We start from the raw sequence: 24879 nt of genomic DNA, 5'->3' as shown, positions 1-24879 counted from the left end.
GCGTCCGGAGCCTGTGCTCCGCAACAGGAGAGGCCACACAGTGAGAGGCCCGGGTACTGCAAAAAAAAAAAAAAAAAAAAATATCAGTATCTTGAAAGGATTTATGTATCTTCAAGTCAGTTATCTTACTAGACTAGGTAGTTTCTTTAACTTTATGAAAGTAGAGTAGTGTGACTCCATTTACTGAGGGCAAATATACACTCACAGAATCAAAATAAATTTTTACCCTCTATTTCATATTTAGACATCTGGTTAGATTTTTAGTAGGGTGACGTTGGTTTTTATCTTTATCAAGATTACAAAATTAGGTGTTAGAAGGGTAGAAAAGTAGGTAGATAGGTACAGGTAGACTTAGTTTAAATGGGTACTTAAAAGTAAGATGAGACTGCTCTGGTATATTCTTGTATCCTTTATTAGTCTGTTTCACTTACTATAGTTCAATTTTAAACGCTGTTTACCAGTTGCATTCAGTTTCTATCATATAAACCTGAAATGTGCTAGAAAAAATAAACTAAGACAAAAGAAATTTATTTTTCTGTTTGTCTTTTGACTTAACATTCAGGATCAGACTTGGCTTGTAATCCAGGCTCAGGGTACTGGAAAAGTTAAATAATGTATAATACTTAAGCTTATCTTCAATACCCTTGTTTTGTTATGGCTAATTAGATGAATTTAAGTGATGGTCAGAGGCTTCTAAATAGGAGGCAGTAACTCCTATTAATACCAATTTCCAAATGGTATCTCTCTGTTCCAGCCCATCACAACAGTTTTAAAACCAGTTTTTGTTTTTGTTTTGTTTTGTTGCTTTGTTTTGTTTTTTAACAGGAGTGCCAGTGTAACTCCTTCAAGACTGGAGTGACACACTCTGCATCTGCATCTGCCTCATGTGAGTTCTCATTTTGGCAGCAGCATTCTGCTAGGCTGGAACCTCTGTGGAGGTTTGCCCTTCCTTTGTCTAAAATCTATAAACTACTACACAGTGTGTCTTGGTGGCAAAGGTAAAAAGTGCATGAGAATTCCAGACTTCCCTGCAGAAAGTTTTCAGCTCACCTAAAGGGACTGTCTCCTCTAATCCAGATTCTATCTTGTATGAACAAATTCTACTCAAAACAGCCCACAACTTTTCACCCCCACAACATGCAGCTGATATCTTTTGAAGAACTGTTTTTCCCTCGCAGATTATGGAGTAAAGAATATCTTTAAATGCTTTCAGTAGCTTCAGCTTTCAAAGCTTTGGCTGTTCTCTTTATAGTCTGGTTACGTAACCTGAGAACACTGTGTGCTGCCCTGGTGCCTGAAGCAGTCCTCTTTTTTGGACTCTGGCCCTTAAAATAACCTCTTCCTTTGTCTTTGGATATTGGGTAAATTAGAATAGGCCTGAGGACCTTCTTGAAAGAGAAATAAGCAGTGAATGTGTGAGGCTGTGTTACTCTTGAAGCTATTGGCAGTGTTTTGGAAAGTCAGTTGTGAGAACTGAGTTTGAAGCTATGCATCATTTACTTGCCAGTTTTGCCAGACAAACTGAAATTAGAGCCTTTGCAGCTGTGGAGGGCATATAGAGCTGTAGTCTGAGGTGATATATATGGTTCCCCACAGATGTCCAGGCTGGCTTTGAAGGGCCTGGTTGATTAAAAAAGAAATTTTGCTATCTATCTGTTTATTTATTGAAGGCATGATGGTACTTTGTAGGGTTCAGGAATTGTCATTTTTACCACCAGGTCGGAACAAATTGTGATTTTTCCCAAGGGACACTTAGAACAAAACATCTAGATTCATGCTCTGTGCAGCTGCAATTCTGCTTCTCCAGCCCTGGTTGTACTGTACAGTTCTCTAGCGGCTGATTTAATGACCTGGGAGTTCGTGTTACTGAAATGATTATCCAGGAAGCTTATGAGAAAATGTCAATACCTTGTAGGTCTTACTGATTAATACAGAGCTTAGTGAAATAGATAGTGTTGTCAGAGTGGAACTTGGACTCTCTTTGCTAAATCCATTCCCACCTGTGATTAGAGCAGTTTCTTTTGGACTAGTTGAAAGAAATCGGAGGGAGAGTAGTGTGTTTCAACACCCAAGCTTAAATGTTGATGGCCTACTTAATCTAGAAATTCATTTTTAACAGTGGCACTATATGCCACCACAAAAAGCTTTGGATGAGACTCAGGGAGACCGAAATTCTGGCTTCAGCTGATGTTTCTACATGCTGTGTAACTTCAAGTTAGCAAATGGGGAAAATACACTGTATTTTTTGGAAGCACCCTAAACTCATTGAGAGAAAGGAAATTTAAAGTATTTATTTCTGTAGGTGGAATTTCTAGAAAGTCATCTCAGTTGAACACTTGGAAGTTCTGCCTTGGAATAAACACAATGTGACAAGAGTATAGTGTTTTATTTTCTGTTATTCTATTCTTTATGGTGGCAAAATGGGGAATTGAGATCTCTGCCCTCACACATTTTTTTTCACCAAAAATTCTGAGTAAATTGATTTGGGCTTCAATCTGAATTGCCTCATAGAAATAGATTTTAATCACTATTACTCCATCACTTCCCTAACTAGGGAAAATTATTCATTTAGGGGCGAGCCTGGGTGGAGGGTGTTTAAGTTTTGTTTCTGTCTCCCATTCTTAAGGCATATCCAGCAAATTATCTTTCTGAAAAATTAATAATTGAAAACATTTTATATGGGCCAAATCCTATGAGAATGAATGTCAATGGATTATCCAAATTACTGAGCTATACTGGAATTTTGTTCCATTAAATATTGTTTGACATAAGTGGGGCTTTGTTAGGACTGAGAAGTAATTTTTGTTTTATGAAAATTTTGTTAAAATGAAATTCACTTTCAGTTGAGGTGGAAGCACGGGGTGGGGTGAGATATTCTTTTATACTCTCAAAATAATTCAAATTGACATCAGTGGATACCATGCTTTCCTGGTTTTATGATAATACACCAGCTCTTATTCTGTTAGCATGTATGAATATATAGCACTTCCTTTACCACAGTGTACATCATTCAAATTTAAGAATTCCACACTTGAGGATTCAAAAAATTTTGTGGGCAGGGATGGGTGAGGGTGGGGCTGGAATTGACGGGAGGGGAAAAATATAGCCAGTTTTGAAAATGTTAGCCAGGGTTAGCACTAGCCTTAAATTATTATTACCCCTGAGACCACAGACGAAATGACAGCTTCTTTTGGCATTGTTCTGGTGAGATGAGACTTAAGCATCTCCTAAAGGACCTTAAAATTTTGAGGCTTATAAATATGACAAATGTTTATTAAAGGATTTTAAAATCTCACCTTGTTTTTTTTTAATTTCAATTTAATTAAAAAGAGTAGATAATACATTAATATGTTACAAGTTTTAAAGGTACAGAAGAAGGTACCTGAAAGTCTTCTTCCTTCCCCTATCTCTTAGTCACTCAGTTCCCTTCTGTGGAGGAAACCACTATTGCTGTTTTCTTTTATGTATTTCCAGAAATATTCTAAAGGATTGTTTTTGGAAAGGGAAAGTTGAATCATACTCATTAAAACATTAGCACTAACTTGGATAGGCAGACTAATTGCAGTGAAGAATCAGTTTGAGCCATAGGCTATATATGTTAATTATAGGTAGAACTATAATAATAATAACAGTTTAATTATGAGACAAAAGAATAGGATGTTTGGGGGTGTTTTTTAATCCTCATTTGGCAATTAGCAAGATTGCAGGTATTTTTATTTTTATTTTTAATATGGCTTACCCAACCTAGAGACTGATGAATGGTTGCCTACCTACATCTTTCATTTGGAAGAAGCGTGTTTAAAGGAGCATTTTCTTTATACTAAACTGCAATGATGATTCTGAAAAGATTTTTCATTATAGAAAACTTCAGACATATAATATTAGAGAGAAACCCCCATATTCCAAAATCCATTTTATTTCACCTGTAAAAAACTCATTATTCTTCTTTGGCAGATAGGAGGTATATATATTTTATATATATATACTTGCTCGTACTCATTCTTCCATAATCAGGTCTAATAAAATGAGTTATAATTCTTCAATGTCTAATTCCCAATTCATATCCAGATTTTCCTATCTCAGACATGTCTTCTTATGGTTGTTTTAGCACTGATAATTTGCAAAATGCAATTTTGATGGCTATGACATTGTCAGGGCTGATAAAGAAAACAAGTAAATCCTAACAAATGGAATCATGCTGATTGGAGAAGGAATTTAAAGTAACTACTAAGCCAGATAGGAATTCTAAAAATAGACTGGTCTTTAAGAAAAGAAAAAACAGCTAATTTTGAAGGATTCCTACACCAATCATGCACAACAGTGAGGACTTCAACATACGTAGATCTATCTAGTTTTATATTAATTCTCATGGTTAATATCACAGCTGTGCATATTACATTATCCCACCTGCCTTTAGATTGTGGGCATGAAAGAATAAAGAGGAAAAAATTTTGAGATTAGGTTTCCTAAGAATGAAGGAACTCTTCTGAAATGCCTGATAATTCATTTTGTTGCTGCTCCTCCTACTATAATATGACCTATTTCCACAGACTGACAGTTGAGTTCTGTGATTACTCAGGGCGGTACAAAACATGGAGTTTGAAGGAAACGAAGAAAAATGGCAGATTTAGGAGGAGAGAGGAATTGGGAAAGTAGAAATTTGCTCATTTGCCTCCTATTTTAAGTGGCTATTCTTTTAATGAGAACCTCCTCTTTGTGCAGTGTACAAGTCCCCGGAGTATGAGTCCCTTGGCTTTGAGCTTACTGTGGAGAGATTAGTTTCTATTGGCTATCCTCAGGAGCTGCTCAGCTTTGCATATGATTCTACATTCCCTACCAGGTAATATTTCAAGATTATTTTTGGATTAAGACTCCTCCTTCTGTCCCCAAAATTAATAATTCCAAATGCATCCTCAACCAAAAAACTTCCCCCAAACAAACAAAAAACCAACAAAACATCAAAAGATTCTTTGGGGGTTTTTTGTTTGTTTTTGGTTAGTGTTGATTCTGAAATGACCATGAAACCTTTCATGTACACCATATATTTTGTGTTCCTGACTTGAACTTTGAACTTAGTTTATTGTTATTAAAGAAGATCCATTTATGAGAAAGAAGAGGGATTATTAAAATTGATGGACAGTAATCGCAGATGCCCTTCTCTTATGGTATTGGAGAGCAGTTACATGTTTTGCTAATGTATTTAACTTGGTAATCAGGAGGCCTCTTGGCAGTTTGCATTCCTGGATTTGATAAGAAAGATTTGACACTAAGAAAGATGATGCTGGGACTTCCCTGGCGGTCCAGTGGTTGGGACTTTGCCTTCCAATGCAGGGGGTGTGGGTTCGATCCCTGGTTGGGGAGCTAAGATACCACATGCCTCGTGGCCAAAAAACCAAAACATAAAACAGAAGCAATATTGTCACAAATTCAATAGAAGACTTTAAAATTGGTCCACACCAAAAAACTCTTAAAAAAAGAGAAAGATGCTGCTTATTTTGAGATGCCATCATATATGTCCCATATACAACATGTAACAGAGGGAAATATAAGGCAGCTCAGTTGTCCAAGGAAATTAAGAGAGACTCTGTTTTAGGACAGAACCAGCTGTATTAAGAGGAACTATTGTTTACACCTTGTTTGATTAAGCTCTTATTTCTCACATAAAACAGTTGTGATTATTTATCTGGACAGAGTAAATATTTGTTAGTTGTTCTGAGATTCGTTTTTAAGATTTTATTCACTCACTTTAGCCTCTAGAGTTATATTTGGGGATATACTTGAGCTGCCATAAAACCTGAATAAGGTGAGGGTTGGTTTGTGGTGATGGAGTAAATACTCCATTAGATTATTGCCTTTATTACTTTGCATGATTGGTGATGTCTTCATTTTTACATAGGGGACTTGTCTTTGATACACTATACGGAAATCTTTTGAAAGTTGATGCCTACGGAAACCTCTTGGTTTGTGCACATGGATTTAACTTCATAAGGGGGTGAGTACAAAGAACCTTTAACCTCTTTCTCGTGTTTTTATAGTCAAACAATATGAAGATGATATTGTCTCCGCAAATACAATATACTTTCCTATTCCCTCATCATTAAAGATCATTTCCTTTACATAAGGATACTTAAAAATTATTTATTAGGCAGTGAGGACCCAAACTGACTTATAAATATAGTTAGCAGTTACATTTTGTTTAAATTAGCACCTTCTAATTATATAGCATACAACAAAGCTAATCTTGAAACTTGCCCCAAAAGAACTGTAGTGGCTTTGACTTATTTGAAATTCTAAGATTTTTATTTTCTCCTTTGTAATACAGTTCTCAGGTAGCTGCTCAGAAGAGGTATGTATGTAAAGTGCTTTGAAAAATTTAAAACTACAGCAATGTAAATGACTGAGATTTTTAACAGCTAATACATTATTTTTTATATTACAATGAGTACCTTCAGGTATTTGATCATGTGGTTAAAATTTTTAAAAACATGGAGTTAAAAATGAATATAGAGTGACACGATTTAAAACAAATAAGGATACGTTTTATTTTCATAATTAGAATATTTCTACTGTTCTTACTAATTTGGACTTTTCACCCCAGTAATAAACAGCAGATAAAATTTAGTATCTAGTGTTTTTTTGTGAAACATCTCAATTTTTTCTTTAAAAATCACAGTGCCACAACATGACAGTTTCTATAATTGTGGCTTTACAATTACAGTATATATTTTCTCTACTGTTATATTACCTAATTTACTACTGACACTGTATTAGGATCACAGCAACTCTTAAAATCAAAATGGGTTAAGTGTCAGTCTGTTATTTATTTTCAATAGCAAAGTAGTAAAAACCACAGTCTACAATGAAGTTGTTAAAGAGACAGTGTCTTTTTGGTAAATACATTTTGGGATAAGAGACACAAACTAACAGAAACTGTACCAGAGTTTCCTTTAAATCTGAGGTCACAGCAATGCCCTATTTGGAATTGAATCATATGTTACAAGACTCTTCAGCTGGCATTACACAGGCTGAACAATTTCCAAGTGTACATAGAACAGTATGAAGTGAACACCCTACCTTGACACACCTGGTGTTGCCAGTGGTTATATCTATCTTCCTTTCACTGTTCCTCTCGTGAGGAGTTTGTTCAAGTTCATGAATATCAAAAGGCAGGATTTAGAATGTGAAGTGACTGCAGATAAAACTAAAAACCCAAGCTATTTTATGTATAGATATTGTCACTACAATTCAGAATCCCAATGATGATGAACCAAGGTTCTACTTATGAACGTCTGAAATGGACTTTTGTGTTACTGGGTAGGGGTGTAGTCAGAGAAGAAAAGGAAGAGAAGAAATTCTATATATTAGTACTACAATTAGATTTACTAACTCAAGATCCATAGACCTCCTTTCTTCCCCCCCAAATAAGCCAATAAAGTTTCCAAATAGCTCCTTTGGAAGTACATTTAATATTGTTTCAGAAATAAGTCATTTATGAGTAAATGCAGAATTCATTCAAACAGTACTTAGCACTGTACAGTCTTTAGAGTTAAATTAAAAAAAAAAAAGTCCATGGAGAAGGACAGAATGAAGATGGAGGGAAAAGAATATAATTATTGAAGTATAGTGGTGGACAAGGTTGGAAGGAAAATTAGGGCTCCAGCACGCATCACCTTATATGCCTTGCCAGTTGAGTTGGAGCCTCTTTTCAGATTATGGCAAAGGCTTTTAAAGTTTTAGACTAGGATAATATTGAGATCAGATCTTTATTCTGCGGGTCACAGATAGTTAGCAGTACTGTATTATAACCGTTTTCTTCCCAACTCCAAGTCTAGCATCCCTTCCTTTGTGATACATTACCTCCCCATGAATTAATTTTTATTTTAAATGTATACTAGCATGACTTGACACTTAATTTAAACAAAATGTAGGGAATTCCCTGGCGGTCCAGTGGTTATGACTCCGTACTTTCACTGCCAAGGGTGCAGGTTCGGTCCCTGGTCGGGGAACTAAGGTCCCGCAAGCTGTGAGGCACGGCCAAACGTTTAAAAAAAAAAAAAAAGTAAAACAAATATAGTAGGGGCTTCCCCAGTGGCGCAGTGGTTAAGAATCCGCCTGCCAATGCACGGGACATGGGTTCAAGCCATGGTCCGGGAAGATCCCACATGCCGCGGAGCAACTAAGCCCATGCACCACAACTACTGAGCCTGTGCTCTAGAGCCCGCGTGCCACAACTATTGAAGCCCACGTGCCTAGAACCCGTGCTCTGCAACAAGAGGAGCCACTGCAGTGAGAAGCCCGTGCACCGCAACGAAGAGTAGCCCCCACTCGCCGCAACTAGAGAAAGCCCATCTGCAGCAACAAAGACCCAACACAGCCAAAAATAAAATTTAAAAAAGAACATAAACAACCCAAAAAAACAAATATAGTAAACAAAATGTAATCACTAACTGTATTTATAAGTCTGTTTGGGTTCTAATTGCCTAATAAATAACTATATTTAGGTAAAGGAATTATTCTTTAATGATGAAAACGTCATCTTACTAAACCTGACTGAGGAAAGCATATCATTACTATTCCCTTCTGCCTTAATTTTCATTACAGAAAATCTTGGAAGGCTAGAAGATATGCTATTCCATAAAGTTATTCTTTATTGGGAACACTTATTTCAGAAGGGTGATTAAGACAGGGAGCGAATGTGATTTTATATCCCTAACTAGAGTTTATGCCATTTGTAGTTAACAAGCACAAGCAGGAATTTACCCAAGTTATTCTGAGTATGAACTTTAAATTTGGTGTCCTTTATTCAAAATAGTTAATCTTCATATTTTACTGTGAGGACTGTGCATTTTTATATTTTAGTTTTTCTCCCTTTTGGTTTCTCTGTTATATATATATATATTTTAAACATCTTTATTGGAGTATAATTGCTTTACAATGGTGTGTTACTTTCTGCTTTATAACAAAGTGAATCAGGTATACATATATCCCCATATCTCCTCTCTCTTGCGTCCCCCTCCCACCCTCCCTATCCCACCCCTATATATACTCTCTGTAATATTTTTATTAATACTATATCCCCTTCCTCTTCTTGCAGTGTTTTATTTCACTCTTTAAGGTTCTCATGCATCTCTAACTTCTGTTTTTTTTCACTGGCTTTTTCTTTTAAACTCTGAATATCTTCTGTGGATCTAGTCTCAGTCTGCTCTTCCTTCTCTGCACTCTTAAGTGGCCTCTTCTGCTCTAATAGTCTTGCTGACTTCATTTATTACCTGTGCAGAGATGATCCCAGCTATCTCTCAAGTTTGAATCTCTATTTTAAGTTCTTGACCTTTGTTTCTAATTGCCTGTAAAAATGTTTACTTTTAGATTAACATATCCAAAATAAAATTCCTCTTATATCTACTTTTTATCTAGTTTTCATGATTCTGTTTATGGTACCACCACCCTCTCAGAGACACCCTCTTAGTGTGAGCATCATCATCTTTGGCTCTTATGTTCCCCATCTACCACATCCGATAAGTTGCCTCGTCTTGTTCATTTTACCTTGGCAATCTCTCTTGAATAATTCTTCTCTTTAATTTCCTTTGTGCCCACTCTAGGACATGCCCCTCCTGCTCTCAACTGGACTACTACAGTAATCCCCTAACTGATTTCCCAGGCCTCTGTCTCTGTGTCAGTTAGTTTTTGCTGCATAATAAAGTACTTCAAAACTTAGTGGCTTAAAACAATGGCCATTTGATTTAGCTCAAAATTCTGAGAGTCAGCTGGGCAATTCTGGGATTGCTCAGCTGATCTAGAATGGCCTCACTCACATGTCTGGCAGTTGGCAGCCTGTTGGCTGGGGCACCTCATTTCTGCATGTAACCTTTTATCCTCCAGCAGGTTATCTCACTCTCATTCACACAGCAGTCTCAGAGTTCCAAGTGCAGCAAGAGTAGGCAAGCCCCAATACACAAGTGTTTTTTCCAAGTCTCTGCTTGGATCCCATTTGCTGCCATTCAAGCCTGTATTCAAGGATGGAGAAATAGACTGAGCCTCTTAATCAGAAAAACTGCAAAGTCACATTACAAAATGATAGGAAGAATTTGTAGCCATTTTTGCAACACATCACATTTCTTCCTCCGTTTTATCCTAAAACTCCTACTAATTTAATATTTTTACAGTTCAGCTCTGATGGTTTTATCCTTCTGCTTAAAAGCTGTCAGTGGGGACTTACATGGTGGCACAGTGGTTAAGAATCGCCTGCCAATGCAGGGGACACTGGTTTGAGCCCTGGTCCAGGAAGATCCCACATGCCGCGGAGCGGCTACGCCATGCGCCACAACTACTGAGCCTGCACTCTAGAGCCCGTGAGCCACAACTACTGAGCCTGCGTGCCACAACTACTGAATCCCGCACGCCTGGAGTCCGTGCTCTGCAACAAGAGAAGCCACCACACTGAGAAGCCCATGCACTGCAATGAAGAGTAGCCCCTGCGTACCACAACTACTGAAGCCCACGCGCCTGGAGTCTGTGCTCTGCAACAAGAGAAGCCACTGCAATGAGAAGCCCACGCACTGCAACAAAGAGTAGCCCCCGCTCGCGGCAACTAGAGAAAAGCCCGCAGGCAGCAACAAAGACCCAATGCAGCCAAAAAAAACCCAGAACTGTCAGTGGCACTGTTGCCCCTGAATGAAGTATAAAAACAATAGCATAATTGCCTCAATTCGTCTTTCTAGCTTTATTTTTCTCTGTTCCCTTTTCTCAGACTAGTTTCTGGATTCGTCTATCTAGCTTTCAAGGGCCAGCTCATATGCTACCATTTTCATGAATTCTTCCAAGATTTTCCTCTCCACATTCCCATATTCACTTCTCTCTACCCCTTAAGTTGAAATGGTCTCCCCTTCTTCAGTTTTCTCATAGCTCTTCGCACCTTGCTTGTAGTTGTGATTTTTTTACCTTTTTGTAATTGTCTGTGTATGTGACTTACCTCCCTTAACAGACTGAGAACTTTTTAGGGGCTGGAACCAAGCTTCTTCCTTTTCAGAGCTACCCATGTGGTTTTTGGGTTTTTTTAATTTTTTTTTTTTATTTGGTTGCGCCAGGTCTTGGTTGCAGCACGGGGACTCCTTACTTGCAGCTCCAGAGCTCCTTAGTTGTGGCATGCGAACCTTTACTTAGTTGCGGCATGCATGTGGAATCTAGTTCCCCGACCAGGGATAGAACCCAGGCACCCTGTATTGGGAGCACGGAGTCCTATCCACTGCGCCACCAGGAAAGTCCTGCCATGTGTATCATTTGGAACCCTGCCTTGCACATAGCCACCAAAATATCTGAATTAATTTTTGAATGATGAATATGTCTCAGAGTTATAATGTTATTTTTGAATGTCAGTTAATTTAAAATTTTTTCTTTCAGACCAGAAACTAGAGAGCAGTATCCAAATAAATTTATTCAACGAGATGACACTGAAAGATTTTACATTCTGAACACACTATTCAACCTACCAGGTAGACTCATTCTATGCTTATATATTATATATTCTATGCTTATTCTATGCTTATATATACTGATGCTTTCCCTTCTTTCCATGATCGTTTGTCTTTGCGCAAGGACATAATGAAACAAATTTCATTATCTCACTTCTAGCTTATGAATATCTATTCTTCATTTTTCAGAGACCTACCTGTTGGCCTGCCTAGTAGATTTTTTTACTAATTGTCCCAGATATACCAGGTATGTATATACTATAATTTTCTTTTTCCAGTTGATTTTTTAAAAAATTAATGTACAGGGTTTTAGAGAACTGGCCACTGCAGGTCTTTTCTGCTTTTCTGAAGTGAATTTAGTGCTAGTGAAAGATGCCACATTGCCAGCCTGAGAGATGGGACAGCACCAGCAGCTCCATGCAGGCTCTCACCTCCCACACGGCCCTCTCCTTGCCAGTGTGCTGCAGCCATGTTTGGAAGGGACCACTTCTGATTGGCTTCTCCTGGGAATGAAGACGGCCAGCAGAGGTGCTAATTGTGACAACTGAGTGGGAGGTTTGTGTGATGATTATCTGTCCAAGCAGAATTGCACTAAAACCCCCCAACTCATTTCACAGCAGCTACCCAGGAGCCATTCAGGGATGGTAATTTAGTTTCATTCCCAGGCCCAGCAAGATTAATTGAGTAGTAAATACTGTTTATCCTCCCTGAAGTAAAATTTTGCTTAAGTCTTGAAAAAGTTATCCTTTCCTTTCTAGGGAGAATTGTAAGTTCAGCCGTATGTGCCAGAGTTTGCAAACTTCTTATCCTCTTTAGGCCTTATCCACTTCAAGGCACTAAATTTGGTGGAGCACTAAGTCACTAAGATAAACAGAAAATAGACAATACCTTAGTACCTAGAGACAATGTCAGAAAAGTGAGGGTGGAGAGAACCTAAATTACCAATTTTAAATGTTTCTTTGATGGGAACCTGTTTCTTAAAAGTGATAAAGGACCTGATATTTTTGGAACTGGCCTTTTAGCTTCCATTCAGTATATTCTTCTACCACTTTGTATCTGTTCACAGTTATTGTATTCCATTGAACACTGTAGTCATCTCTGGTGGTCAAAATGGGTTTTCATTAGGGAGTAATTATTTTCCAAATTAGCCACACGGCCTTTATTATGTGACAGTGGAACCTTTGGGTCCCCTGGGCAATGTTTGATATTCATTTTATTTACCCTCTTTTGGATTCCCTGTCATGTTCTTTTTATCTTTCTGTAGCTGTGAAACTGGATTTAAAGATGGGGACCTCTTCATGTCTTACCGGAGTATGTTCCAGGATGTAAGAGATGCGGTTGACTGGGTTCATTACAAGGTACCTAGGAGCTGCTTCTTCACCTGCTCACTGCCTGGCATGTGTTTTTTATGGTCTGACATTAACTTTCCAAGTGCAAATAGAGCAGAATTGTTCATCTGTTTAAAAAAAGGGGGGCGGGTGGGATTTGCCGCTGGTGATAGCTGTCTAGAATACTTCTGTCCTTGTCTTTGGCTGTCCTGCTTACAGAGGTAATGCCGGTCTTTCCTCAGTGGTGTTGCTTGGCTTCTAGATCTTATTTCAGTTTGCATTTCCCAAACTTACTGGAAGAGATTTTAGCATTAGGATTATACTTACCATATCCTTTCAGGATGATTATGGTCCATTTGTTTTTTCCAAATACCTCCCACTTGGCCAATAACATTAACTAAGTAATATTATGTTTACATTTATTATAAATTATGCTGAATAAAATATGAAATGCCTTTTGATTTCTAGTTTAAAATAAAAATAGTTTTATATTTTAAATACATTTTGGAGGTGGAGTTGCAGCACATCACATCTGCCACTTTATCCTGGACTTGTTTATCTACTTTTCTGGAAATACTTAAGAAATGCATTTAGGCTGACAGTAGTCACAGTTTTTATAATAAACTTAAAAATTGATTTTGTTCTCTTCTTGCTTCCTTTTTTCTTTCTCTAGGGTTCCCTTAAGGAAAAGACAGTTGAAAATCTTGAGAAGTATGTAGTCAAAGATGTAAGTAATAAAGGGAAAAATAGATCTGCATGATAGCTTCCTTTACCTATTAGGGAAATTAATAACAAGCTTATTTATAATGAAGTGGACAAGAGAAGATATTTCTCTGTCGTGGCAGTTTAACACACTCCGAGTATAATCACCAAGAGTTTTCAGCCGGAGCATGGGTTTTAGTTTTTCTTGTTTGTTATTAGGCAAGAAGACCCAGTATTTCGTTTGTCCTTTTAGCTCTAATTACAGTAACAGCAGCTAGAGTGGTTACTTTGCGCACATCACTGTGCTAAGTGATTACATTCATTATCCCATTTAATCTTCCATATAACTGTGAGTTAGTTACTGTTACCTCTGCTTTATAGATGAAGAAACTGGGGACTTAAATAACTTGCCTAAGTTCATACAGTGAATAAGTAGTAAAGCCAAAGTCACACCTAAATGTATCCTGAATCATAACCACAGCGCTAGATCATCTAAAAAATGTACATATGGGGGCTTCCCTGGTGGCGCAGTGGTTGAGAGTCCGCCTGCGGATGCAGGGGACGCGGGTTCGTGCCCCGGTCCGGGAAGATCCCACATGCCGCGGAGCGGCTGGGCCCGTGAGCCATGGCCGCTGAGCCTGCGCGTCCGGAGCCTGTGTTCCGCAACGGGAGAGGCCACAGCAGTGAGAGGCCCGTGTACCGTAAAAAAAACCCAAAAAAACAAAAAAAACACTATATGTGTGACTATTATTTAAATTGTCTTTAACCTATAAACAGGGAATAATGAGGAAAGCTTTAAAATACTTCAAGTGACATTAGTGGAAAACCTAATAAAAATTTTAAATATCTGTAGTTTAGTTAAAAGCATTGTGCCAGTGTTAATTTCTTCGTTTTGATCATTATGCTGGGGTTAAGATGTTAATATTAAGAGAAGCTGGATAAAGAATATATAGAAACCCTCTGTACTATTTTCACAACTTTTCTGTAAGTCTGAAATTATTTCAAAATAAAAAGTACACACAGACACACACAGCACTGAGATGAGATACTTCTTCCTTTTCTTACAGAGTAAAAGTAGAATGCAATTATTTTCTCAAAGTTCTTTGGTAAAGATTTCTTATTGTTTTCATTCTTTGTACCTCCTATTTCCCGTCCACTCCCACTCCCATGATTGTTGTTTCAAGAAAGAACACTGAGGGGTTCAGGAGGATTTAAGTGAAGGAAGCTATTTACTGTGAGAGAAGGAAAGGCTGTTTTTCTTTCTGGTCACATCAGGAGTTAGAATTTCCTCATGTATCTGCAGGTGGGTCTGGACATTTCTAGGTTGCATCATGACACATCATGTCATTTCTGCAAGGTATTTCATAAAATAAAAGTATATACAGTGAAGCCGTATCTAATACTCTCCATAGAGTATTTAGCTGATGATGTTCAAAAATCAGCTTCTCCTCATCTCTCACACACTTAATTCACTTACTTTTAGAGATTACAAGGTAATTTAAACTCTTTCCTGAGGCAGACATAATGAGGAAGTTAGATGTTTTTAATAGGCATGTAATCATTTATATATTTTATATATAAATCTATTATGTATACACCATGTATACACTACATACATGATACTTAACTCATGCATAGTGACAATGTGGTCTTCTAAATGCAAAATTCTGAAACCAACCAACCAACCAACCAACCGTCCCTCCCTTAAAGGGCATCCCCTATTCCTATTTCAGTGGACAAAAGTCCAGTGTCTAACTACTCCACAGTGTAAATGAATATATACAGATGGTCCCCAACTTAAGATTTTTTGACTTTACGATGGTGTGAAAGCAATACACATTCAGTAGAAACTGTATGTGGAATTTTGAATTTTGATCTTTTCCCAGGCTAGTGATATGCCCTACAATACTCTCGCGATGCTGGGCAGCAGCAGTGAGCTACAGCTCCCAGTCAGCCATGCGATCACGGGGGTAGACAACTGGTAACATCCGTTCTACTTTTCACTTTCAGTACAGTATTCAATAAATTACATGAGATATTCAACCACTTTATTATAAAATAGGCTTTGTGTTTGATGATTTTCCCCAGCTGTAGGCCAGTGTATGTTCTCAGCACGTTTAAGGTAGGCTTGGCTAGCTGTCATGTTTGGTGTATTATCGGGACATAACCCCAACATAAGTGGAGGAATATCTGTGTGTTTTAGTGTTTCGCTCATCATCGTAATTATATTTCAGGGAAAACTGCCTTTGCTTCTAAGCCGGATGAAGGAAGTAGGGAAAGTATTTCTTGCCACCAACAGTGACTATAAATACACAGATGTAAGTGCTTAATATTCATATTTGTTTATTTATACAAAGGAATTATTTTGGACTAAAGAACTGTGACTATAATGAGGAAGATAGTTTATTAAGTGAGGGTATTTTATTGCCATTTCATTTTGAAAGCAGAATGAAAAAAGCAAAAGTATATAGCATACATCAGAGCGGTTCTCAAATTTTTCTAAATATTTCTTTTGACTATTTTCCCTCATTACAATTGGCTACTTGAAGGTTTTCTCTTAGGGGTTATTTAAAACATTTGGGCTGATTAAAATGTCTTCGTTGTCTCTTTGTGCTTCATTTCTAACACTTGAGAAGTTACACCCTTTATTATTGCACATGTGTACATATGTGCCCTCCCTGCTGTTGGGAGCCAGACAGAAATAGATGGTGCTAAGGTGTTTTGACTCTTAGCCATCAAAATTTACTACCTCTTAACTTAAAAAAATTTTTTGCCATGATTAAAGCATATAGAAAAGATGATTTAACTCCTTATCATGTTACAGGTTCCCAGTACTAGCAGGAAGCTCAGCACTCCCCAATTCTCTTTATGTAAAATGTTGATTTAGAAATTTGGTGATTTGGAGTAAGCAAGTAAGTTGGCTTGGTTGGTCTAGGAACAGTAGTAAGAGGGCCAAGGTATATTATTTCCATGTGAGTCATTAGTTATCTCTACACCCTTATCTCAGATACCCTTTACCTCCAAATATGTGTTCCAGTCCACTAGGAGAACTGGATAGGAATATATGGATGTGAATCTGTACAAAAAAATCTAGAAGTCTGTGTTCTACTGAGAATGTCAGAAGCTTGCGTTTGTTTGCTATGATGAAGCCTTCATTTCTGGCTTCTTCCACTGCCATGATTTCATAAACTTTAGAGGAAACAAGAATGTGATGAATCTTGTATTGAAAAAGACATGTCTTATAAAAAGCTTGTGTGTGATTTATTTAGGTGTCATATATCTCTTGCAGAAGTAGTATATGGACCTTATGTTGGATTTTTTTTTTCCAGAAAATTATGACTTACCTGTTTGATTTTCCACATGGCCCCAAGGTACTCTATGTAACTTAACAGACTGTTGCTTTAGTAACAATGAATGCATTTAATATCCTGGAATGTTGAGGGTAAGGAATTGGTCAGGAGCCATCCAGAAATCTTCATTAATATTAGAAGTAATGGGCTTCCCTGGTGGCACAGTGGTTAAGAATCTGCCTGCCAATGCAGGGGACACAGGTTTGAGCCCTGGTCCGGGAAGATCCCACATGCCGAGGAGCAGCTAAGCCTATGCGCCACAACTACTGAGCCTGCGCTCTAGAGCCCATGCTCCGCAACAAGAGAAGCCACGGCAATGAGAAGCCCGTGCACCACAGCGAAGAGTAGCCCCCTCTTCCCGCAACTAGAGAAAGCCTGGGCACAGCACCGAAGACCCAGTGCAGCCAAAAATAAATAAATAAATATTAAAATAATAATAGTAATGCCAGGAGTTAGTGTAATTTAAAGTTGCTAGCAGTTTGAAAACTTAGTAGACAGAAATAAGAGAGATTCATGTGGTATTTAGTAGGATGAGATCAGAATAATTTTTTTAATTTTTATTTATTTATTTATGGCTGTGTTGGGTCTTCATTTCTGTGCGAGGGCTTTCTCTAGTTGCGGCAAGTGGGGGCCACTCTTCATCGTGGTGTGCGGGCCTCTCACTATCGCGGCCTCTCGTTGCAGAGCACAGGCTCCAGATGCGCAGGCTCAGTAATTGTGGCTCACGGGCCTAGTTGCTCCACGGCATGTGGGATCTCCCGGACCAGGGCTCGAATCCGTGTCCCCTGCATTGGCAGGCAGATTCTCAACCACTGCGCCACCAGGGAAGCCCCAGAATAATTTTATGCCCAAGAAATTCTATACAGAGTTGTTACATTTGTGTGGCAAATAAAGGAATTTTCAGGTTGAAGAAGATAATGTAATTAAAAGAAACAGAGAAAATGTATATATTCTTGCCAACGTCTAGATTCTGCTGTTAGTTATTGCTGAGTTCTGTGCCAAAAGAACAGCTAACCTTGATATTTAGCAGAGAAGTCTTCATTCCTGTAGTATGGCCATATTTAGATTTAAGGAATACTCATTGCGATTTAGTCACTAGGCTTCTCTGAATAAATGTCATAAATAACTGTTTTGAGATCACCTAAAAGCAGAGTAATGCAGTGCTCTTTGTCTTGACCTTAAAAGGTTAATGCCGTGGTTCCAGTTCAGGATGGAAGTAACGTTAACGGGCATCCCTTCTACATTAGTGCTGATTAGCCTGCCATATAAGCCAAAGACCAGTGTGTACCTGGAACCATCATTCTGAGAACATAACTGATGAAATCTGCTAATAATAGTTCCACGTCAGTTGTATACTTCAGTTCAGATGCTAATCTGCCTCTTTCTTAATCTGTCTCTTACATATTTGTTTTGCAACTCTCTTTAGCCCCTTTGAGCCTCTTATAGCCCATTTTTAGAGTGTGAGCACACTTTCTTTCATACATTATATTGCTTGAAATAAATTGATAAGTAGGTGAAACGATTTAAAATATAGTGGTTAGAGTCATTATTTATATTTTTACTTTGCCTGCTTCCAAAAGGATGTGGCTTATAATAAGCCACAATATGTTTTTAATAAACTAGTGGGATTTTCTGGTTATACTTAGTATTTCTACATTCCTTTCATCTGATTGAGATGAAACATGAGTGCTTTAAGGTTAGGAGTGATGTTTTGGCTTTTGCTGTTTCTCCCTTATCAGCCTGGGAGCTCCCACCGACCATGGCAGTCCTACTTTGACCTCATCTTGGTGGACGCACGGAAACCACTCTTTTTTGGAGAAGGCACAGTACTGCGTCAGGTGGATACTGTAAGTTGACAGGAAGGTGTATCTGTGAGCAATTACCCTTAATGTTCCTCCTTTCCCCACTCCTACTCTCCCTACGGAAACAGGTATTTTTAACTTATTAGCCATATCTCTCTTTTGAAGTTTTTTGGTCTTAATCGAGATAGCAGAATAATTCAAATGAATATAATTCAAAAGTGACATTCATTTGGCTGCCTAGCCAAGTAGCATTTTGGGTGGAGATTGTGATAGAAGGATAAAGCATTACGAAGTTCCTATTCTTTTCTCACAGAAAACTGGCAAGCTGAAGATTGGTACCTACACGGGCCCCTTGCAGCATGGCATTGTCTACTCTGGGGGTGAGTCACAGACTTCCCTTTATTTAGTGTAAGTCTTTGCTCAGACCTTTGCTCAGACCTGAAAGCTTTGGTGTCCTCCTGGCACAGTGCCACATATACTCTTTAGAATTCTAAAGATATCGTCTCCTGATGGTAAACACTTCAATCACCTACTAATACAATAGGAGTCAGGGAGAAAGGTTTTGAGAAGTGGTCAGTATGTCCTAGTGAACCTTTGATTTTCACTAAAAGGATCAGTTTTTTCCAATCCTCCTTTTGCCTATTTGAGGCATTTTCTCAGTGTCTGGAATCATGTCGGGTGGTTCCCAAGGGGTCCTCTAGGGGTTTTTAGGAGCCCCTGTGGACACAGATGTGTATTTTGTTGGAATGAGAAGCAGTGGAACAAAGCCAACCTAATGGCAGATCTGTGATGAGAAATGGCAGTGGTACTTTGAAGGGTTACGTCCCCTAAAGCTGAGACGTGTAGTTTTGTTGCTCGCGTTTGGTGATCAAGAGCTCTGGTGAGCACAGTGGAGCTAAAGGCCTTGTCTTAGGGGCACTGAAAAGGTTGATGAAAAAAGACAATGGTGAGTCTTTAAGAAAGGTGCACCCTTTTGGTGTGTTCCTCACATAGTTAAAAGAATAAAATTAATTGTATTTAATGGTTATGGTACTTGGAACACTGGTTTTTAATACGGAGACATTTATTTTCTCATTGTTCGTTCCATTGTTTCAGGTTCATCTGATACAATCTGTGATCTGTTGGGAGCCAAGGGCAAAGACATTTTATATATTGGAGATCACATTTTTGGGGACATTTTAAAATCAAAGAAACGGCAAGGGTGGCGAACTTTTTTGGTGATTCCTGAACTTGCACAGGAGCTGCATGTCTGGACTGATAAGAGTTGTAAGGAGCCATTATTCTTACTTTATAAATCTTTGACGTAGCTAGTTTATATCTGAATGGCCAGCTATGAATCAGTCCTCTTTGATGAACCATTACTTTGTATGCAGGGGGTCAGGCAGAGGTGGTCAAAAGATGGGCCCTTATATTTGGATACCTCCTTCTCATAGAGCCAGATATTTCACAGAAGCCCAGAATTTTGAGGTTATCTTGTTCAGCCTTCTTCTTGAATCCCTTTAAAGTTTAGAATATTACTGGTCTGAGTTATGTTACAGTAGCAGCTGAAAGTGAACTCTGCTTACCTCTGTAGTCCCTTATTTGTTCAGTCATGCCTGCTAGTTCCAGTCTCTCTGCCACCAGCTCATATCTGTGATTCTGGGGCATTGATGGCTCTGAGTGCTGATCACCCGGTATTTATTTGCTCTTCTGAGAAGTAGAGAATGAGGCACTCTCTGAACTGAGCTATACTCTGCACTGAATTGAGCTTTGACCCTAGTTATGTAAAGATGTTTGACACACATAAGTTCTCCAGCCAGTCCTAGCTAGCATCACTCACAGCGTGGTGGAAGGTCCTGCCTCTGGAAACTCAGCCTGCCTCAGGTAGTGACCCTGGCTCCCCCACTTACTATCTTCAGCCCTCAGGCAGGTTACTGAAACACCCTGTGCCTTAGTATCCTCGTATGTGAAAATGAGGGTAACACCTACTCTCATAAAGCTGCCTGCATAAAGGAGATGGAAGTAAGAACCTTTCTCAGCCGAGGCTCCTCATCTGAACCACAGAACAGACAAAATGATTTGAATGACTCTCGGTTCTCCCAAAGATGGTAGATAAAGAAGATTTGTTATATACAGTGGATACATCATGGCTTGATTCTCGTTGGGGAACCCAGGTTGAGAAAGGCTAGAACACACAGAAAGCATGCAACGTATAGTGGCTGTTGCTATTGTTTGTACTTCTTGGTGGGATTTTCTGGCTAGCCTCTCATCTACATTTTCAGCTTTCTACCTATAGAATTTTAGAAATCTAGTTGATTTGGTTCTGTTTTCTGGACTTGTGACTTATGCTTTTATCTAAAGATGGAACCGTTAACACTTGCTTTGCTGACACACCTGAGATGGGGTATGAATTGGCACTTTATAAGCTCAGAATCAGCATCCAGTTAGGAAAGTTGTATGTAGTGGGTGGTTTTAAGTAGGAGGAAATGCTGGCGTCATCTGCCAGATTCCAAGCAGTGTCAGTGGGTTTTCCCGAAGGTGGGGGAAGGAAGTCATTTTACACACTCACCTATAGCTTTACTTTTCAGTCATATCTGCAGCCTTTTACTTTAGTTTTAGCAATAGTTAAAAACTAGATGATTTTTGTTTTACTTAAAACATTTTCCTTTTTCTTCCAAACTTTAGCACTTTTCGAAGAGCTTCAGAGCCTGGATATTTTCTTGGCTGAACTCTACAAGTAAGTTTCCTAACCCTAAAAATTTCTTCCCTAAAAACCATCTACCTCTTCAGGAGTCACTTAGAGGTAAGAGACGTCCTTTCTGGAGATTTTCACTGGATTTTTCTTGTCTCCAGGCACCTTGACAGCAGCAGCAATGAGCGCCCCGACATTAGCTCCATCCAGAGACGTATTAAGGTATCCAAATGGGATTTGGGAGAAAACTTCGAAAATAAACTTTAAGTGATTTCTGATATTATACAGGGAGTGGCACATAGCCAGTGTTCAGTAAACATTTATCGAATGAGCTGAGCCTTAATCTTGTTCTTTGATTTAGAAAGTAACTCATGACATGGACATGTGCTACGGGATGATGGGAAGCCTGTTTCGCAGTGGCTCCCGGCAGACCCTCTTTGCCAGTCAGGTGATGCGCTATGCTGATCTCTATGCAGCATCTTTCATTAATCTGCTGTATTACCCGTTCAGCTACCTCTTCAGAGCTGCCCACGTCTTGGTGAGTTATATAGCCTAAGGCTACTCTTTGCAGTTAAGATAACGCTGTTAAGGCCAAGAGCTGCCACTAGCTATCTGGCATGGTACAGGAAAGTTCAGATCATTTCTTTCCAACGTGCAAAGCCCAGAGCCAGGTTACATGGTTGCACCAAAAAGGAGTTATGGGAAGGTATGAGCAAGATAGAATGTTACAGAGCTTAACTTTACTTTGAAAACTACTTGGTTTAAAAGTTGTTTGAATGGTAAAGACGTTCCTCTATTATTAGTGCTAAATGAGAGAAGTGTAGTTTTAAATTCCTATATTCCAATACTGATCTATATTTCAAGACTTTTTTGCTGTGAAATAAATAGGAAATAATAATCTCTTCTCTCCCATCTTATCCAGTTTCAGGCTATAGTATACAGTGTGGGCACAGTTTTGAGTGGGAGAGAAGAGAGGATAGGCAGCTTTAGGAAGTTCTAGGAAGATACTTCAGTAGCTGAATTGGCTTGGCCTCTGGTCCATTATAGGTGCTTCTGTACAGCCATCTAACAAAGGCAGAGGGATTAGGATCTGGGAGACAGCTGTTTTGTTCTGCCTGCTTTCTGAACCTCTGACTTTGTTGTAGATGCCTCATGAGTCAACAGTGGAACACACACATGTAGATATCAATGAGATGGAGTCCCCTCTTGCAACCCGGAACCGTACATCAGTGGATTTCAAAGATACCGACTACAAACGTCACCAGTTGACACGGTCGATTAGTGAGATTAAGCCCCCCAACCTCTTCCCACTGGCCCCCCAGGAAATTACACACTGCCATGATGAAGATGATGATGAAGAGGAAGAGGAGGAAGAGGAAGAATGAGGAGGAAAAGCAAAACTCTGAGCACCCATTAAACAAGTTCTGGCAGGACTCCCAGGAGTAAAGGATGTCCCTGTGGGGGGTGGGGGGGCTCCATCAAAGGTACATCCGGAAAGTTTCTGAAGACTTTAAAATACTCTAATCGTAGGGGATACTTGTTTTAGTTTTGTGTGTCTGCACTCTTTGCAGATGGTTCAGAATTGTAATGGAGTCTGTACTGGAGGAAAGTAAGGGTAAAGCTGGGCTGAACTGCATGCAGCTGGCTCCATCGTGGCTTGTGACACTGTTGCCTTGTCTTGTTTCATCATCAGTATGTCATAGTGTATCCAGGTACACTAAGGGTGGTGAAGGGTCTCAGAGTGGAGCAAGGAAGACAATGGGAAGAGGTGATCCAAAAATGTTATGGTACAAATTGTGCTCTTATTCCAAAATCCATCTTTTTCAGTGCATTGCATAAGTATTATATATCAGTGGAGAAATATATTATTTCCATTATCAAATGTAGTCTTCTGTTAAGGTCAAGGTTCCTTTACAAGCTTTTGTAAGTGTCCTCAGTGACTCCAGTAAGGCTGCTGTCAGTGGCGTAGCAGATGTGTTCTCTACTTGCTGTAGGTAGGGCTGGTCTGGAATGGACTGCAGCAATTTCATTTTGAGGCAGAAGTCTTCATCCACTTCTACATGTTTTTGATTGATAGCAAAACTGTTTATTATCCAAAAACAGTCTTTTTCTCATCTGGGATAAATCTATAGAAAGAATTCAGCTGAAAGAGGACAAAGGATCAAGCCACCCAAAAAGAAGAGAACCTCCTTCTTATATTACACCATAACGGAGTAAAATTCATTAGTGTGGGCCATATAGTGTGGCTCATGCCACCCCATTCCAGCCTTCTGTATCCTCTTGCTGTATTTCAAATTCAAGCATAAGAGGGTGGGAAGAGGGCTCTGTAAGCCAGAACCTTTACAAAAACAGGGCACAATCAACGTGGATAAATTCACTTCAGAATCCCAAATGAAATCACTTCTTGTTGTTCAGAACAAGAATGGATCATCACTGTATACTTTAAGGTATTATAACTGCCTCACCGGAACAGTGAAAGTTGTTACAACATTTTTCACAGTGGTGTAGACTCTTACTTTAACCTTCATATGTTTCTTCCATTCTTACTGTCATTTGTCAACACGGGAGGGTAGATTAGCTGCTCTAGAAGTCAATAAAGTATATTTCTAATACTGACTTTGACCCCTTCCTGTAGCACAACTATAGTAACTGCTAGTCTTCAAGTGGGTTTAGGGGGTTTTTTTGTTGTTTTCTTTTAATTAATTGTTTTTGGCTGTGTTGGGTCTTTGTTGCTGCACACGGGCTTTCTATAGTTGCGGTGAGCAGGCCTCTCACTGAGGTGGCTTCTCTTGTTATGGAGCACAGGCTCAGTAGTTGTGGCACACGGGCTCAGTAGTTGTGGCTCGCAGACTCTAGAGCGCAGTCTCAGTAGTTGTGGCGCACAGGCTTAGTTGCTCCGTGGCATGTGGGATCTTCCTGGACCAGGGCTCGAACCCGTGACACCTGCAGTGGCAGACAGATTCTTAACCTCTGCGCCACCAGGGAAGTCCGTGGGTTTAGGTTTGACTTAGTGATATCAATTTGACTTTCTCTTAAAGGAAATATAGTCTAGCATGATTAATGGCTAAATTTATAGCACTTAAATAGGCCTCAGTTTTTTCATGGAAAGTTTTTTGGTACAGGACTACGAGGTGAGGCTTTTTTTTCCCTTTTTTTTTTTTTTCCTTCCCTTTTTTTAAAAATCATTTTATAGGTAGGGAACACGGCTCAGTAACTTAGCCAAGGCCATATTACATCACCACTTTGAATGTGTAGGGCTTTACACTGTCACATCAAGACATGTACATTCTGGTATCTGTTAGGAATTTATGCTACTTTTAAAGTATTAGGTTAGAAATGCTATTGCAGGGACTTCCCTGGTGGTGCAGTGGTTAAGAACCTGCCTGCCAGTGCACGGGTCATGGGTTTGATCCCTGGTCCGGGAAGATCCCACATGGCACGGAGCAACTAAGCTCATGCGCCACAACTACTGAGCCTGCGCTTGCCTAGAGCCCGTGCTCTGCAACAAGAGAAGCCACTGCAATGAGAAGCCTGCACACCGCGATGAAGAGTTGCCCC

General features: G+C 39.2%; 1 protein-coding gene across 3 annotated transcripts in view; it reads left to right on the top strand.

Moving 5' to 3' along the window:
- Nucleotides 1-23937, top strand: part of NT5C2 (5'-nucleotidase, cytosolic II) — a 44787-nt gene extending 20850 nt beyond the window's left edge. The window contains exons 2-16 of one of the 3 annotated variants that reach the window (XM_029245226.1): nt 4723-4840; nt 5897-5992; nt 11398-11489; nt 11658-11715; nt 12733-12826; nt 13470-13523; nt 15733-15816; nt 16828-16869; nt 18588-18695; nt 18964-19030; nt 19746-19916; nt 21315-21366; nt 21483-21543; nt 21683-21859; nt 22467-23931. In XM_029245226.1, the coding sequence (XP_029101059.1) occupies nt 4723-4840; nt 5897-5992; nt 11398-11489; nt 11658-11715; nt 12733-12826; nt 13470-13523; nt 15733-15816; nt 16828-16869; nt 18588-18695; nt 18964-19030; nt 19746-19916; nt 21315-21366; nt 21483-21543; nt 21683-21859; nt 22467-22706 (1514 nt within the window). In that variant the 3' untranslated portion in view covers nt 22707-23931. Of the gene's footprint in view, nt 1-4722; nt 4841-5896; nt 5993-10541; nt 11490-11657; nt 11716-11738; nt 12024-12732; nt 12827-13469; nt 13524-15732; nt 15817-16827; nt 16870-18587; nt 18696-18963; nt 19031-19745; nt 19917-21314; nt 21367-21482; nt 21544-21682; nt 21860-22466 lie in introns of those variants that run through there. The other 2 variants (XM_029245227.1, XM_029245229.1) reach the window with 2 other exon arrangements.
- Nucleotides 23938-24879: the final 942 nt, after the last annotated feature.

This window comes from Monodon monoceros, unplaced genomic scaffold, assembly GCF_005190385.1.
Source record: "Monodon monoceros isolate NGI ecotype Baffin Bay Population unplaced genomic scaffold, NGI_Narwhal_1 Super_Scaffold_4, whole genome shotgun sequence".
Lineage (NCBI taxonomy): Eukaryota > Metazoa > Chordata > Mammalia > Artiodactyla > Monodontidae > Monodon > Monodon monoceros.
Note: the sequence above shows the minus strand (reverse complement) of the source record. Positions and strands in the feature narration are given on the sequence as shown.